Genomic DNA, 16351 nt, shown 5'->3' on the forward strand with positions numbered 1-16351 from the left:
AATTAGACCGGCGGTTGCTGTGAGACTGAATCATTATCTGTTAGTCTTTCCAAATCACCGTGTGGATGTCCTCTCTCCTTTGCAGAACGCGCTGGAAATAATCACGTCCATAAGCTCCATTTAACCGCTACATATCTCGCCACCACTGAGAGGACATGAATACATGTATTCACAGGCTTTTTTTGGGGTTGGGGGCGCTCTTTTAAGTGTTTTGAAGAAGCTGCATGCACAACATACTTCATGCATTATGCATTGCTTGCAGTCACCACTATTGGTGATGACTCCATTCTGGCATGTAAAATTTACACGGGCGGATGATTCTGCAAGAGGCTCAACCAGGAATATCAGATGTGAACATTATGGCGGGTCTGTAGGCCAGCTTTAAGTGCTACTGTGCCCAAGCAGAGGTCCAGATTCGTCTTATGGCGAAGCGTGATTTAGTCATGAACGCACAGCACACATCGCAAAGGAGGCAAGAAAGCATCTGGATTTGTTGTCAATATATGAAGAGGTCTTTTCCTGTTTTTGATGTGACTGTAATATTCTATTCTATCATTCATATTCATGTTTGGATTCTGCCGAATCACATCTGACCATAGGGAAAGAAACTATTTCTAGGATACTTAGCAAGCAGCAAGACCTTGACATGAGTTGATGTAGGTCAGCTTAAAAATAAAAATACAGAAATGTTGGATGAAATTCTTCTAATATAATATAATATAATATAATATAATATAATATAATAGTGAACCTTTTTTACATATTATTTCTATATCTTTCATTTGAAGATTCACTTTTAGTTTTAAACAGTAGATTCTGAATCTAAATCTAGATGTTGAAACAGTATGAACTGTGTTATATATATATATATATATATATATATATATATGATATCATTTTTGGGCCAGTCATGCTCTGGATGTAGTGACCGAAATGTAGTTTTCCTGGCTGCTATTTTTCTGACAATATCTGCCACCCACCCCCCTGCAGATGTTGTCATGGCAACACTCAGGCTCTTTTGGGGTTCTCTCAGTCTCTTTCACACAATGCTGCATTACGGTGTTAATGCTACAGTCAACACTGGAACACCACTGTTTCCGTGTGACACCCACGCTTACATAACATTGTGGAGCCGGAATCCACCTACGGAGGGAGACGATCATGAGGATTCTCGCTGCAGGTGCTTCTCGTGGACGGGCTTCTGTGCTTGATGAGCGTTCAAATTAAAAAGCTGCTGCTGCTTAAAATTTTATGCGGGTTAACTGTATGTCTTGGAGTGAAGAAAAAGGCAGCTGAATTATAAATGGGAGCAGACTAGTCTGAACGATCGTACTGAAGTATACAGTAAAACTGCAATACTCTGCTAAATAGTGTTCACATCCCACTGCAAATTCATTTATATAACAAGCTATATCTCAGTTATGGAACCTCAAAGCAAGTTTAGAGGTAAACATGTGTCTCTATTGGTTGGTCTGTCTGTCTGTCTGTGATCAAAATGACTTGAAGAGTGATGGACAAAATTTTGGGGCAATGTGTGAAATGGAACAAGGAGCAAATGATTCAATTTTGGCGTTGATCCGATTCACTTTTTTAGCCATCAAGTCACGTGTTCAGTACACAATCTATACACGTTTTAAAGGTCTACCGTACGTACTTCCCGCCGGCTAAGATTCAGCCCTATTTTTGGTATTGTTTGGTATTGCCTTCTATAGTCAAACTGACTGGGAACTTCTTTCAAGGATTCGTAATGGGCGGAGGTTTGCCCTCTCTGAGTGCTTTTCTAGTGTAAAGACCTTTCAAACATACCTGTCTTGTCATCTGTTATTGTAGAAGTGACTGTACTATAGTGAGAAATGCGACATCACAATTAAAGAAGACGCGGAGATGTTTTTTTCAATCCTCATTTTAGGAAATATTTTTATCAAAAACGATGGTGAGATTTGGATCCCCTACAACTGTGATTTCCACTGTGTCTGTTGTTTTTGTCCGTTCGCAGTTAATTTTTTTAACTTGTTATGACTCATCCTCATTGTTGGTCCACACAAACGACACTGTTTCCACATTTGTGTTGTTATGCTCACGTAGCATGACGCTCAAACACGCTCAATGCCGTCTTCTTTGTTTGTTGCTAGGACATTACAATGCCACCCACTGGCCTGGCATGTGTACTACATCATTTAAACCCACCTTGGGTTAAATGAGAAATAAATCCTTGTTTGAACCCTGCGTACTTCCAAGTAACGAATCTCTCGTGTCTGAGATGTTAAAGTTGCTCTCCTGTACGTCGGTTGTCGCTGAGCATCAAATAGTCAACTGAAACAGGAGTTTTATAAAAGCGTATGGTGGCTGGTTCTCATCATTGATAGCCTGTTGTTACTCTCACTAGTAAAAAAGTACCACCAACGCTCAGTCCCATAACGCACGGCAGCAGTTATCAGCTTGTGTGTGTCGAAGATTTAAGTTCAGAAGTATCCACACATTTTTCCGACTAGAAGCAGCAAGTTGGTGTTGGTGTTGAAACACATAGAGCTACAGCAGGTCTATTGCTCACCACTTCATCACTACCCACAATCGCTCATTAAAACACATCTATTGTTAGAACGGGCCACTGAGATCTTTAATAACCATGGAAACCAACTTCTGGCTTCTTATGTCATCTGAGAGAAGCTTTAAGTTAGTCATGGAATCACTGCGTGCGGAGCAGAATGAAGCAGTGCCCACACGCTGACACACTCACACACACACACACACACACACACACACGTGTGTGGGCGGCCCAGATCGGAGTCTCTCAATCTGGGGTTGCTGAGATTGTACGATCCTCATTGTCATGAAGATCCTGGATTTGGCATTTGGCTCTGCTCGACTGTCGTCCCAGGGAATCCTCCAGTCGCTGACTGGTATTGGCCACATCGACACCTGTGTGTCAGGCATGTGTTGGATATTTGAAGCTTACGTCACCCATTGAGCCCCGCGCCGCAGTCAGCCCTGAGATGAATGCACAATATTTAAATCTCACACGCTCGGTTCTCTCACTCCACCCTGTGGGTTCACCACGTCAGCACAATCCCACTCCAGAGTGGAGAGGCGCCACATGAGTATAGTCTGGAGATGAAAGGAAGATGGAGCTGTTCTCCTTACTGTGCGGTAGAAAGCTGAAAGTTTCAAAATAGACAACACAATTTTCTGTTTTCACAATTTTCACTTTTTAAACATATGTCTCCAAGGTGGGAGATAAAAACTACGCGACCACGACCACGTTATTAATTCAGTTTAACTCGTGCTCTATAATGGTCTGTAAATGTTTCATGATGAATATTGATAATTTCATCAAATTGTGCTAAATATAGATGACTTTGCATCTCATTTGTGAGACAAAAAAAAATGTAATCTTACTTTAATTCACGTTTCAAATTGCGTAACACTGCCAACATTACTACTACTACTAATAATAATAATAATAACAACAACAATAATAATAATAAATAACAAGAATAATAATTATTCTTCATTTATTTTCAAAGTTTGGATCATTTAAAAAAAAACTGAATCAATGCTAAGCCTTTGTAAACCTTCTAAAAGCACGTCAAAGTTGCCATTTTTCCATCTTATTGAACCTATATTGTTGGAATCTTTCATGTGTGTGAGGTTTTCATCTGATATGTCAGCAACAAAGCGGCAACAAAACCGTCTTAAAGCAACTTCAGAGAAGGGAGGTCAACTGATGACTGGTGTGTGTGTGTGTGTTAGTGGTGGTCTAAATTTGATGGAGCTGTCCAGGGTGTCCCTCGCTTCTCACCGGATGTAGCCGCCTTCCACGTCCTCGTTGAGGAACTTAGTCTCGTTTAAAATTATACAGGGCAAATCGCGTCCCCCCATTTGACCAACAGGGGGCGCATTAACCCCACTTTGGCGTGTAGCGTGAGCCGCTATGAAATCAGACATATTTCCCAGAAATCATTGCTTTGATTTGATTTCATCTATTTTTCATCTCTATTCTTTACTGTCGTGTGAAGCTGTTATTAATGCAGCCGCGTCTTTAGCGCGATCATGGATCTGTGACCGCGGTGATCGAGGCGACTTTAAGACGACCCACACTCGCGCTGAGGAGCGTCTCATTGGACCCCAGAACGGTCACATGTCAAACGGGCAACCTGCACCAGCGACCCCCCCCCCCCAACCACCACCTCCCTCCCCCCTTCCACCGCGCAGCTTCCGCGGTGCTCGCGCGGTGGCGGTGGACGGAGGAGCGGTGGTGTGTGCGCGCGTGTGTGTGTGTGTGGGATGAGAGAGAGTCTCCGGACTGATGTCTCTGTCTGTCAGGAATTTCAAGTGTCTGTCGCCGGTCATGTGCCAGTGTAAGGTCATCTGCAGCAACCGGACCCTGTCGCTTATGTTCGGCTGTAAGGTAAGAGAGAGAAGACTCCCCCCCTCATCCCCTCCTCTCGGTGCTCCTCGCCGGAGAGCTACTGGACTGAAGCTACCTGAGTTATTAGCTTCATTTGATCCACGGCTTGTCTAGTTGAGCGCTCTCGTCTCGGATATGTCCGTGTGTTTGTCATTTATTTCACGCCTAAGCCCTCGTTTTAGATGATCATTCACGCAGAGCCGGGTGAATCCAACATCAGCTGCTCTCGGAGCTGCTTCCTGAATTCAAAGCTTCAGATCGGAATTGTTTCCCTTCAGATTTGCATGGGAGCACAGCATGAATCTGACCTTGGGAAAATGCATGTTTATGCCTCAGAGCTACTGATGTACATCCACACTGCAGAAGCAAGTGCCTGCTGCTCTCTGTGGACCACAGATGAATCTGGACCAGGCAGCCGCTTTCTGTCTCAAAATATATAATGAATAAGTGGCAGTCCGGGTCGACCTTTGACCCGACGCCGAGTGGGAGTGGGTGGTTTGTGTTCGGACCAATGAGGGATTGATCTGTTTCCCCCGATTGTCCATCCCAGTCCCAAACCACCCCAAGGTGCTTCCACAGTTCTGCAGCCAGCTCAGAGGTTCCCTCCACATGGCTACCAAGTCTGGCGTCTGAATGAAGCCAAGATGATCTCCACTGGCCTCAAACCACGTCAGCGTGTGTACACAGCGCCAGGTTATTCAAACAGGCCTGGTGTGATTATCCGTGCTGTGTTCTGCCTCCCGGATCTGATTTACTTCCTGTTTGGCGTTTAGTTGCGTATGGTGTTTCAATCATTAAGCAGAGATAGCTGCTCCGTGTCTGGATGAAATACAGTGATGGTCATCGGATGGTTATTAATACCTTTAAAAAGCGCATGATGGAGTGTGAAAAGTAAAGGACGTGTTTACTGTGAAGCCTCTGAAATGAGTGTTTAAGTCTGACAGACGGGGCCGGAGGTGGCTGTGGCTGCCTGGTCAGGTGTTCTCAGGCTCACACTGGAGAAGTTGGAGTCCAGCTCTCAGTCGGGACTGTCTCCCAGAGAGGAGCTGGAGCAGTAATGTGAGGAGAAGGACGTCTTGCTTGGGATAAGCAGGAGAAAAGGTTAGAAGGCTTAGGAGGAGAGGAGATAAATGTGCAATGACTTTTCATTTTTTTGCCCCCGCTACTATTGCTAGTGCTCATGTCGTAGGGTATTTCATGGATAATGACATCCCATCCCATCAGCTGTTTGGTTTGCTCACTTTCAGTTCTCACTGCTTCACGCAGAAGGTTGAAAATGAAATGACAAGATCAGCACGAATGTCTTTGATGTGATGCTGTGTTTGCACTAAACACGTTTATCCCTTATAGATGAGCCTGGTTTAACCTTTCGTCCCATTACAATTCAAGTGTGTCTTGTGTTCGTAATTCATATTCAACATCCTGTTGTCTCTGTCGCATGTAAGCTAACACCCGCTGGCACCCCCTTCTTTAAAGAGATCAATAACGTCTTGAATTTGAGCTCAATAGATGATGAATCGCATTTCGATCTGAAGCTTTTTTTTGCTGATGTATGTCCTCAAACAAAGCCTCTTCACGTGTTGATGTTTGACGGTGAGGTGTCGCCCGCCTGCAGCTGCAGGACAACTCACTTTCATTGAATCATTGATGAGCAACGGATCCGAGAGCCGTCATCTCGATATCAGAATCAATGATCACCTCACTCGGCACATCGACCCGGAGGTATCTTTACTGGAAAGTAGACAGGGAAACGGGCCGCTGTCACTCATTACCAGGCAACCAATCACATTATACAGTGAGCCGGAGAATACGGGACGAGGACATCAGGGCAGAGGTCGTCTCTGAAAGGCTTCACAAGCAGATTCTTACATCCTGTTAGAGCTTCCATCGCAAGGTCGCGCCACCTCCTGCACCCCCTGATTCTCAAGCTCAGCCCCTGACAATGTGGTGCTACAGTAGTTATCCTCACAGACCTTGTTATTCATGGCACACGCTACCTGTGGAGGAGCCCACTCCATTAAGCATCTGGCACTCGGATACATCATCAGGCGCACAGTCAAATGCAGCTCCAGCGTGGTGCTGCCGCACAAGCAAACTTATACTTCAGAGTAATAATAGTCATAAATCACACGGGTCGTTGCCGTGGGTGATGAATGTGGAGATCAACTTCACTTCTAATTGTTGGAAAATAGAGGAGGGAAGTGAGATTCCCTTAAGATACTGTCACACACAGGGTTGGGCTGCTACCACTGTGGCCTGGGCTAATACTTATACCAGTCCCCACCCCCTCTCAGCCCCCAGGAAGAAGGTTTCACACCCCCCCCAACTCTCCGCCGCCTCTGTAAATAGTATCATTTGTGTATACAATTATTATAAGTACACCTCTGCATCACATTGTCTCCTTGTTAACTTTAAACAAAAGAAAAAAGAAAGCAATATACATCAACTTCCAATAAAGAATAACCTTTTTAACATTGTTGTAGTCTGTAACAGAAAATACTTGTGTGCAATTTAAAAAGAAAATCATGACTGGATGTGCAATTACAATTTATTCAAGTACAGCAAAAAAAAGTACTAGAATACTAGAATACCTGACTTCCGCAGATACATAAGGACTGTTCAGATGCTGTTGTGGCAAAAAAAAGCTGTCGCCACCTACTGTCCATTTGAGCTCATTTCTACTGCAAATAATTGGTTTAAAAAAAAATCTTTCAGCTTTAAACTGCATCATGTATCGCAGAGGAACCTCCCAATGTCATCAAGTTACCCCTGAAATGAGTTCCATGTCACGGATGGTTTAAAATCATACCAAGTTTTTGGGGTGAATTTTGCCACAGACACACAGTGAGGCAGTTTGTTATTGCAAACTTAGCCACGCCAGACTTCAAATATTGATAGAATGCTCCTCAAACTGCAGAACACAAAACAGGATAAATCTAAAGTGTTCAATAAAAATGTATTTTCCCATGTAAATACCAAAAACACTTTTACTTTCTGCGCCTCTGCTTTTTTTTCTGCCTCATTCTAGATTCATTTATTTATTTTATTTCCCCTGTAGTTGTTGATTCATCAATCATCTGAGTGAATATCTATTTATCTGCATCAATGAGTAGTTCCTGAGGCTTTTCCGCTGATGGTTTGTTTCCACAGTAACCATTAAACCATCACAGTGAAGTCTATTAAAATGGCTTCCCCTTGCATATGTGTGTGTGTGTGTGTGAGAGCGGGGGGTTGGGGGAGGGTCCGTCCTGCCAACCGCATCGATGCCACACACAACTATTGATTATTAAACCTGTAGTGGAGAAAATCTCTTCCCCATTATTTATTTCCTCAGATTTTTCTCTCTTCTTAGTCGATCTTTACCCAGCGCAGTAGCCAACATGGAAGCCCCCGACACTAACAGTACAGTGAGGTGGCTTTACTCGCGTCACACATGCTTCCTCTGTCTTCCAAGGCTCCAGACAGACAGACTCTCCCACTCTCTGTTCTGCTCCTATAGAGGCGCGGCAGCCAAAAACCCTCGCTGGCTCAACAGTTGCCGCGACTTCAGTCTGACCATCACTTGTGACAGCGTCTCTTAGCTGATCCTGTGATGACAGAAGACTTTTATTATCCTCATTTTAACAAAAAGAAAGTTTCAATCCTACTTCCACCTACTTCGAAGTAAATTAAAGGCAACTTACACACTTTTGTTTTGTGTATAAGGAACGGGTGTAGTGCGAACGAAGAAAAAAAAAGTTTTCTCATGAATTTTTCATGTTTTTTTTCTGTTTTTTTTCTGCTGTAATACAGGCGTTCTAGTTGTGAAGAGCACACTTGAGGGACTTTTATTTTTAGATATTCCTCAGCTGCGAAGCCTCTGCTCCCCTGCACAAAACCGCTTTACCTCATGATGGCAGATGAGCAGGATGCCTTCTATTTATTGATCGGAAACTGTGGAGTCAAAGGGTTTTCATGACAATAACACTGTTTTATTCGAGTGAAATCTGTTTTTCTGATAGCAGTGAGCGTATACTGTCAGCTAAGTGGGACAACTAGAGAGTTTCAGTTGGGCTTGTGAGCCCCACTTTTCTCTCCATGTCCTCCATGTTCCCTTGCTGTGAAACTATTTCTTTCTGTTTACATCCGGCAACGTTGCTCCTTCTGAGGATGATGTGACGTTGACACAGGCTTGAGATTAATGAACAGATGTACAGAAATCCAGGCTATGAAGAACAAGCTCTAGAGTGGAACTGGAGTGTAAAGACCATGACTCCTAGTTTGTCGGACCTCATTGAGTTAGACTGGAGTAGAACTGTTTGATCGATGTGAGAAAAGATATGTTTCATATTTAAAACACTCAGCGTTTGTTGATAACTCTCAAAAATAAGTAATAAAAAATATAAATTTAATTATAAAAATATAAATAATAAAAACATTTTAGTTACATTAATGGAATTTAATAACAAAAAAGAAGGAACAGTTTCCTTCTTTACTGAGTAAAACGTTGGCAATGACAAATAGGTTTTTGAAGATGGAAGATATTGTCACTATTTCATGTACGAATTCAAAAAAAGTGAAATGACATGTAATGAAATTTAAATAAATCAATCTAAAATTCAATAAATCATTTCCCCAAGCAATATTTGCAGCACAAACAGAGCAACTTGGATGGCATTAACTAAAATGAACGATCATTGTTGTCTTTCTTCTCGATCGCATTAACAAAGTTTTGGTGAGACCGTGTGTCTTGCTCCTTTACAACCACAAGTATCGCAGTGAACAGAGTTGAGATGACTCAGCACTAATGCTTCTACACAGAAACTATCAACTATTGTTATTTACTTTTTGTATGAAGATGAAACCCGTAAATGAGCACATAACGCATCATGGAGGTGGACATGATCATGGTGGTTTTTGGCGTGAGTTCAAGACTGAATCCTTCAGAGAACCAGACTACATGTTGATAGTAACACAATTTTAACTGAAGTTATTTGTTATGATCTTGTAAAGTCAAAACGTCTGAAGACAAATCTCTGCTCTGAAGGTGTTTTCAGGAGTTAGAGCCATGATCTCCACCCCCCTAAAGAGTCAGCACCAGTGCTTCAGAAGTCTCTGGCCAAACCACTGATGCTATAGAGGAACATTATCACTGATTTCAAAGGAAATGACTCGCTAATGGAAGATTCCCCTGCTGCAATCTCTCAAACAGAACAGTGACTGGACAGGACTTTGAAATATCTATACAGAACATCAATTACAAACTGCCAAACATCCAACAGCAGGTCACTGAATGTGCTGAATGAACTCATTCTTTTCATTTTCAACTGTCAAAATCGATGCTGCTGACTCATCAGATGAAACGCGAACCTTCGAAGTTCCGACACTGTCAAGCGGTCAGATTAGACCGACGTGACGTGACGAGAATGCATGAAATCCTCATCCTCACAGACATGAATGTGTGAGGATTTAACCCCAGAACACACACCTGGACAGATGCTCCAGCCTCCGCTGTGCTGTGTCGGGAATGATGCCGGAGCCAGGCTTTAGTTCCTGAAGCTCGCAACCAGAGACGATGATGGTGGATGCGCTCTGACATTTGCTCTGCATTAACTTGTTTAACCATCACAGGATTGGCTTATTCAGCTGCTCAGCGTGCAATTATTGGAGACGATAGACTGGGCCACACGTGTGAGAGTCTGCAGAGACGCCTTCTCCCTCTGACCTTTGTAATGCAATATTGCATTTATGCTGGAGAAGACGTGGTGATGTAGGAGAACAGTCGCAGCGCAGAGAGCCGGTGGGGTTTGGTTACAGAGGTAATGCAGTGGGCAGAAGCATTTTTTAATTGCTTTATGCTGTTATTAGCCAGCTGCTTGTAAGAAAATGGCCCCCGGAAAACAATTTCCTATGGACATCAATTTCAATTATGTTTATTGAAATGGATCGTGTTTGTTTTGTGTGTATTATTTCATCTCACGTGCTTATTTGTGGAAGAGAAAAACAAATTCTGTCCGCTTTATGCAAATGTAAGTGATATGAACTACTAGTCATATATATATATATTAAACTTGGGGCAAACAACTTAAATATAGTCAGGAAAAACACAGAAAGAGTGAACAGCTACAGGGTGCTACACACACACACACACACACACATATATATATATATATATATATATATATATATATATATATATATATATATATATATATATATACAAAAGTTTGCTTTTGTTCAGGGATGTTTTTTGCTCCACAATATCCAGGGTTTCCACTACTCTGAATGGACAAATATTTTCAATACATTAAAAGAGAATTTGATATAAAAGCTTGAATATAGCCACCATCGTGATTTATTGTGCTATTGTCAGACTGATGCAAAATAAACACTGTTTTGTTGTTTAAATGTATGTATGGGTCCGTCATTTGATTCAGTAATATACCTTTTTTTTTTTTTTTTTTTTTTTTTTTTTTACTTATATAGAGTCAGGAAAAAACACAGGGGGAGAGAACAGCTACAGGATGCCAACACGTGTCCGAGTGTTGCACTGCAACTCCATGGAGAATGCTCTTCAGATAAAGCTGGCAGATGAAGAGTGAAGCTGCTCTCCCCTGAGACTTATGTAGACATGCATTAAAAGGTGTGTGCTGGCTGTGATCATGCAAATGAGGTGGAAAGCCGTGTGGAGGTTTGGCTCTCCAGAGGACTCCTGAGAGATAGATTCATCTGAGGAGCTAGCAACGGATTGCTATTAGACAAATTACCATATGTTTATTTTTGAAAAAAGTTTGGTTTCGATGGAAGTGAATGGGTGAGTGTCGACTTGGTAAAGAAGATAAGTCAGATATTTAAAACTGTTTCAGGCCACATAAACTTGGCCGTACGTTTGACTTGTGATGGTTTGTTTCCTGGAATGATTCAATATATAACAGGGAGGGCAATTCCACACTGAACCTGCACCGTGTCATGTTCAGTAAGCGTTAGCTGAGCCGTCCATACATTGTCTTCTTCATGAAGCCCTGTAGCAACCTTCGCAAAAAGGCCCAGATTTTCATTTTCCCCAAAAACCTCCTCCAACGCTCCATGGAGAGTACAGCTGCACTGTGCGCCGATGAACGGCCCTGAGGGCTTCTCCTAGTTAGATATGCCCAGGACAAGAAGGAGAGCGCTATCTAGGAGGCTATGGAACCTTCTGTTCAGGCTTGCAGACGTCTGCCTCACTCTCCTCTTCAATTCTGAGCCACTTTGCAGGGGATGCTCACATTGTTTCTCCATCTTCTAGGCCAAAACAACTGTGATTGTCCACACTGTATCACATTTCCATGTCATGGTGACTTAACTTATCTTATCTTAACATAGGCAAATTATAATTTACTTAACCTATAACTTACTTAGTGACGAGAACCTCCGGTTGTCTCCTGCGCGAGCTCCAAAGAAGAACATTCCATGGGGAAGGTAAACATTTTCAGTCCACTGAAACACCTCTGCGTCACCATGCTACACAGAAGGCTGCCTTCGAAGTCAACATAGGACGCAAAGGTCCATTTCCCAACATCAACGTACTATGCCAAGGGAGTGAGGATGGGTTGCCTCAGTGGATGATGAGTTAGCTCTGTCACTGAAAAACAACTGAAAACTGCAGGGAGAATCTCAGCGATCCGATCAAAATCGGAATGTTGGAACGCCATGCTGCTCAGGAGAGCCCACTGTAGGCACCTTTAAAAGAGAGTCCTGGCACTTTTCTGGAAGCATGATGGCTGCTGTATAGTATATTGAGCTCCTTTGGTCATGACCTAAAGCTCACAGTAGTTATGAGTTTTGTCTTTACGGATCTTTACCTGCACCACTCCGTCGATCTGTCCTTTACGTCTGACCATTTCCTGTACGTGGAGAGCGAAGTGACATGCTGCTTTGCTATTTCTGTCTTCATAAATTTGCCTTTTTGTTTGCCGGAACATTTTTGCTGTCTCACATTGCGCCATCACTGACAGGTAAAGCAACTTTATTGCGTGAAGGTCTTGTTATTGTTATGTAACTTTCCAGAATCTACTGATTTATGCAGGATTCAGGGAAGTTTGTACTCTCTGCTTTACGGTTACGTAATATTTGACCACGGATGTGGAACTTCCTTGCTGCACTGCTTATTAAAAAGAAATCAATCCTCGCTGCCTTCTGACCTGTAATTGCGCTCGCGGCAATTAATTTCTGTCTGCTGCGCTGTTTTCTGTCTTAAACATTGATTTACACTCTTTTTTTTTACTTCATGGCCCATCCCCCCAGCACTTTCTCCTCCATCTTCTTCTCTGTTTCACTCCTTCCCTCATGTGCTGCCTCAGTGTAATGTGATCCAGCACCGATGCTGGCAGCCCCAACTGTGCTCCGGTTGCTAGGCAGCCTGTCGGAGACGGGGCGAGGTGATGCACCTCCCTTCCGTCTGCCCAAAAAAAAAAAAAAAAAGAATAATATAAATAAGAGATGGACAGCTAGAGGTGGAGACTGGCGGTTATGGCGCCCAGCCAACATGTGGAGGAGCTCCCCATCATTTTTGGAACAGGCTGCTTCGCATCTGCACTGCAGCAGTACGACGTGCGGCTGAGGGGCGTCATGGAAGTGCGTGTTCCTTAATAAACTCAAGGACGGCGCGTTACACTTGCACTGTGACGGCGGTTCTTGTGCCATCACACCTCTAATGAAACCTGCCATGTGTGGCCAGCTCAGTGGGCTGCTGGCAGGTCGCCCGTGCGTGGGATTTCGGTGAAAGAGCAAGGTTACAGAGAAGGAGCGTCCCGTATAGGACGGCGTTGAGTCACCACTCCTTGTGGAGGACGACCGCCTCCTTCAGACAGTGACCGTCAGAATGAGCTCACTTTGGACTTGTGAAGTGCATGAATATATTTTCTAAGAATATCTCATAGTTTATCTGAAGTGAAAGCTCTGAAGACTCTTGTCTCACATGCGGTGCGGCCTTCTTCTGTGGACTAATCTCAATACCTTTTTAGTCAGTACTCAATAATATAGTTAGATCTGGGGGCCACATTCTGTCAAACCCCAAATAATCTTCAATGGAACTTTGTGAATTAAATATTATAAAAAAAAGGGGCAAGTGTAATAATGTCATGGCATTATATGCTTGAATATACTGTATGTTAATAATATTATATTACATATTGTTTCATTTTCTTTAAATACTAGTCAGTATATATTGTAAGTGGTGAATATGATTTAACAAAGACACTTTATTCAAGGTATTTTCCTCAGTATTTATTCATTTTAAGAGCCAAAAATACTGTTAAAATGAGCATTGGTTGTGGAACAAAATCGAATTCAGAAAGTCATTTTAGTTTTCAGAATCAGAATCAAATTTATTGCCATGGTCAGTGGGAATCCCACCAACTAGGAAAGTGCTTCGGAATCAACCAAAATAAAATAAAATAACCTCAGGAGGGCCACATGAATACAGGCAAAGGGCCCCATGTGGCCCCCAGTACACACTCTGTTCACATCTGAATTAGATCATAATTTACCAACTAAACCCCTGGTTGATATTTGAATGTGGGATTTTCTTCACATAGTCTGTTTCTTCTGTATCACATGTCAACAAAATACCAACAGATTTGTGCTACTAAACTGACTTATTCCCAACTTACAATGGGAGTTTCTCATGCAAACAATGAACGTGATTTCTGAACACACCGCGTTGATATTCAGTATGTTTTTGTCTATGTTTTATTGTTTTTAATACTCTTTAATACTGGATGTTTTGGGGCCATAACAACACAACTATAAAGCACTAAGAACGCTGGATCATTGAGCTCTATAACTATAAAATACTGCAATGAAGTGATACCGTGGCGTCTTTCTCTTCTGTGTTCAGGAACTAGTTTGGTTCATATTCACTACATTGAAATCTGAGCAGCATTTCTAAAGGTGAAAACACTTCTATCAAGTGGATGACGTCCAGCAGCTGCTGGAGGCTTAGTTACAGTAATTCACTTTTGTTTTCTCGTGTTCAAACCCTGCCATGAGCGGTCTATTAAATACTATGATTAACTTGGTGAATGAAGTACTCAGTATTTTCCCAGCCCACCCGCACGTGTGTAAATTATTCTACTTCAGGCATCATTCAGAAATGAACATTAAGGTCTTCTCATTTATGTTGTGTTACATAGAGAGAAAGCCATGTTCCAAACCCTGGTGTGACCGCCTCTCTCTCTCTCTCTCTCTGTGTGTCCCCGCAGAAGTACAGGTACCAGGATGAGGAGACGCCCCCCTTGGAGCACAGTCCAGCACACCTGGCTCCGGGGAAAAGTGCCGAGATGCTTCACATGAGCGACAAGAACCTGGCAGCCATGGAGGCCATACATGGCTACACTCCGCACACGCACATCTCTCCTGTCAAAGTAAGAGCCAGCCCCACAGCAGCACATGCAGATCGATAGTGAACAAGGGCAGGACAGAGTTGGCTGGCAGCGCTTAAGGATGAACAAGGTGTCGGCTGAAGAATATAAACACAGACCCGTATGGTTTTCACGGCTACTCTGTCGCTCCTGAGCACGACAAAATCATAACAGCTTTGAATAAGTCATGAGATTGTTTTGACTCCTGAAGTAACTTTTTCAAAAAAAAAAATATATATATATATATATATAAATATATTATAAGACGGTAGATCTTTCAACGGGTATGACTTGTTATCCATGTCCACATGATCGATAGTGCTCTAAATATCAATGGGAAAAAAGAGAAATGCTTGCAAATTGTTGAATATAAAAGTTCTGTTAAAAGTTTATTATTATTTTTACTTACTCCAAAATAAAATTTGGAAGGTATGTTGCGCAAACATGCATCTCACTTTACTTAACTTTTTTTGTAAAGTCAGTTGCAGATTCAAATGTATTAAAATAGTAGATATTAATAATAAAGTTATTAAAATAGTAATAATCAATAATATTTTAAGTCCCACTTAAAGACTTTTGAAGCATGTATAAGTAAAAATAAAATTTTGTCATTTACTTTTTCGTCATTTACAAATTGTTAATTTTTTTTAATATTTTACTTCATCTACAGTTGTATTTGCATAATTTTTTGTTTAAATTTCAAGCTCTATTTAATCCCCTTTTAGTTTATCTAGTTTATAATCTTTGTTCTCTTTGTTGCTTGTACAACTAATTAAATTAACATTTTAGACATAATAATAATAATAATAACAACAATAATAATAATAACAACAATAATAATAATAATAACAATAATAATAATAATAATAATAATGTGTATTATGGCATTATGTATAACAACCTGCAAGGTTTTTTTTTTACCCTTTAGTGACGTCATTTTGTGTCTGTGTTTGTGTGTGTGTGGACCTGGTTGAGCCTCACTTGTGGGGGCCAATTCTTGACAAAACACTATTCTTGTGAGGACCTTATGTCTTGGGGGGACCATAAATAAAAGCCCCAATTTAAGAATGAAGACGTCTAAATAACAGGGTCTATCATTGGGTGGTTCAGAGTCCTGGTTAAGGTGAGCCATGCGTTTTGGATGGTTAGGTTCAGGGTGAGAGGCTGGGGAAAGCGTGTCAATAAGTGGTCCCCACAGAGATATAAATACAAACGTGTGTGTGTTGCGAGGTAAAGTTGACAGGAAGTTGTTTAACACCACATAATGGGATGAGTGAGGCTCGGTGGATACTGTATCTATGGGCTGTGCCTCGTGGAGTCCACCCCCTTCAGTGATAATAACACCTGCGCTGTTGGCACTGGCAACTAACATCAGGCCGCCAACATCAGGCAGCTAACATCAGGCAGCTAACATCAGGCAGCTAACATCAGGCCACTAACATCTGGCACCCAACATCAGGCAGCTAACATCAGGCCGCTAACATCAGGCAGCTAACATCCGGCAGCCAACATCAGGCAGCTAACATCAGGCAGCTAACATCTGGCAGCTAACATCAGGCAGCCA

The 16351-nt window shown here is 42.1% G+C and overlaps 1 protein-coding gene across 6 annotated transcripts in view; it reads left to right on the forward strand.

Annotated features, from left to right (window-relative positions):
* LOC128748965 (disks large homolog 4) overlaps nt 1-16351 on the forward strand; it is a 65596-nt gene that overhangs the window by 17517 nt on the left and 31728 nt on the right. For 3 of the 6 annotated variants that reach the window (XM_053848095.1, XM_053848096.1, XM_053848094.1), the window contains exons 1-2: nt 4257-4408; nt 14629-14790. In XM_053848095.1, the coding sequence (XP_053704070.1) occupies nt 4307-4408; nt 14629-14790 (264 nt within the window). In that variant the 5' untranslated portion in view covers nt 4257-4306. Of the gene's footprint in view, nt 1-4255; nt 4409-14628; nt 14791-16351 lie in introns of those variants that run through there. The other 3 variants (XM_053848098.1, XM_053848097.1, XM_053848099.1) reach the window with 2 other exon arrangements.

Source organism: Synchiropus splendidus, chromosome 17 (genome assembly GCF_027744825.2).
Source record: "Synchiropus splendidus isolate RoL2022-P1 chromosome 17, RoL_Sspl_1.0, whole genome shotgun sequence".
Classification (NCBI taxonomy): Eukaryota; Metazoa; Chordata; class Actinopteri; order Syngnathiformes; family Callionymidae; genus Synchiropus; species Synchiropus splendidus.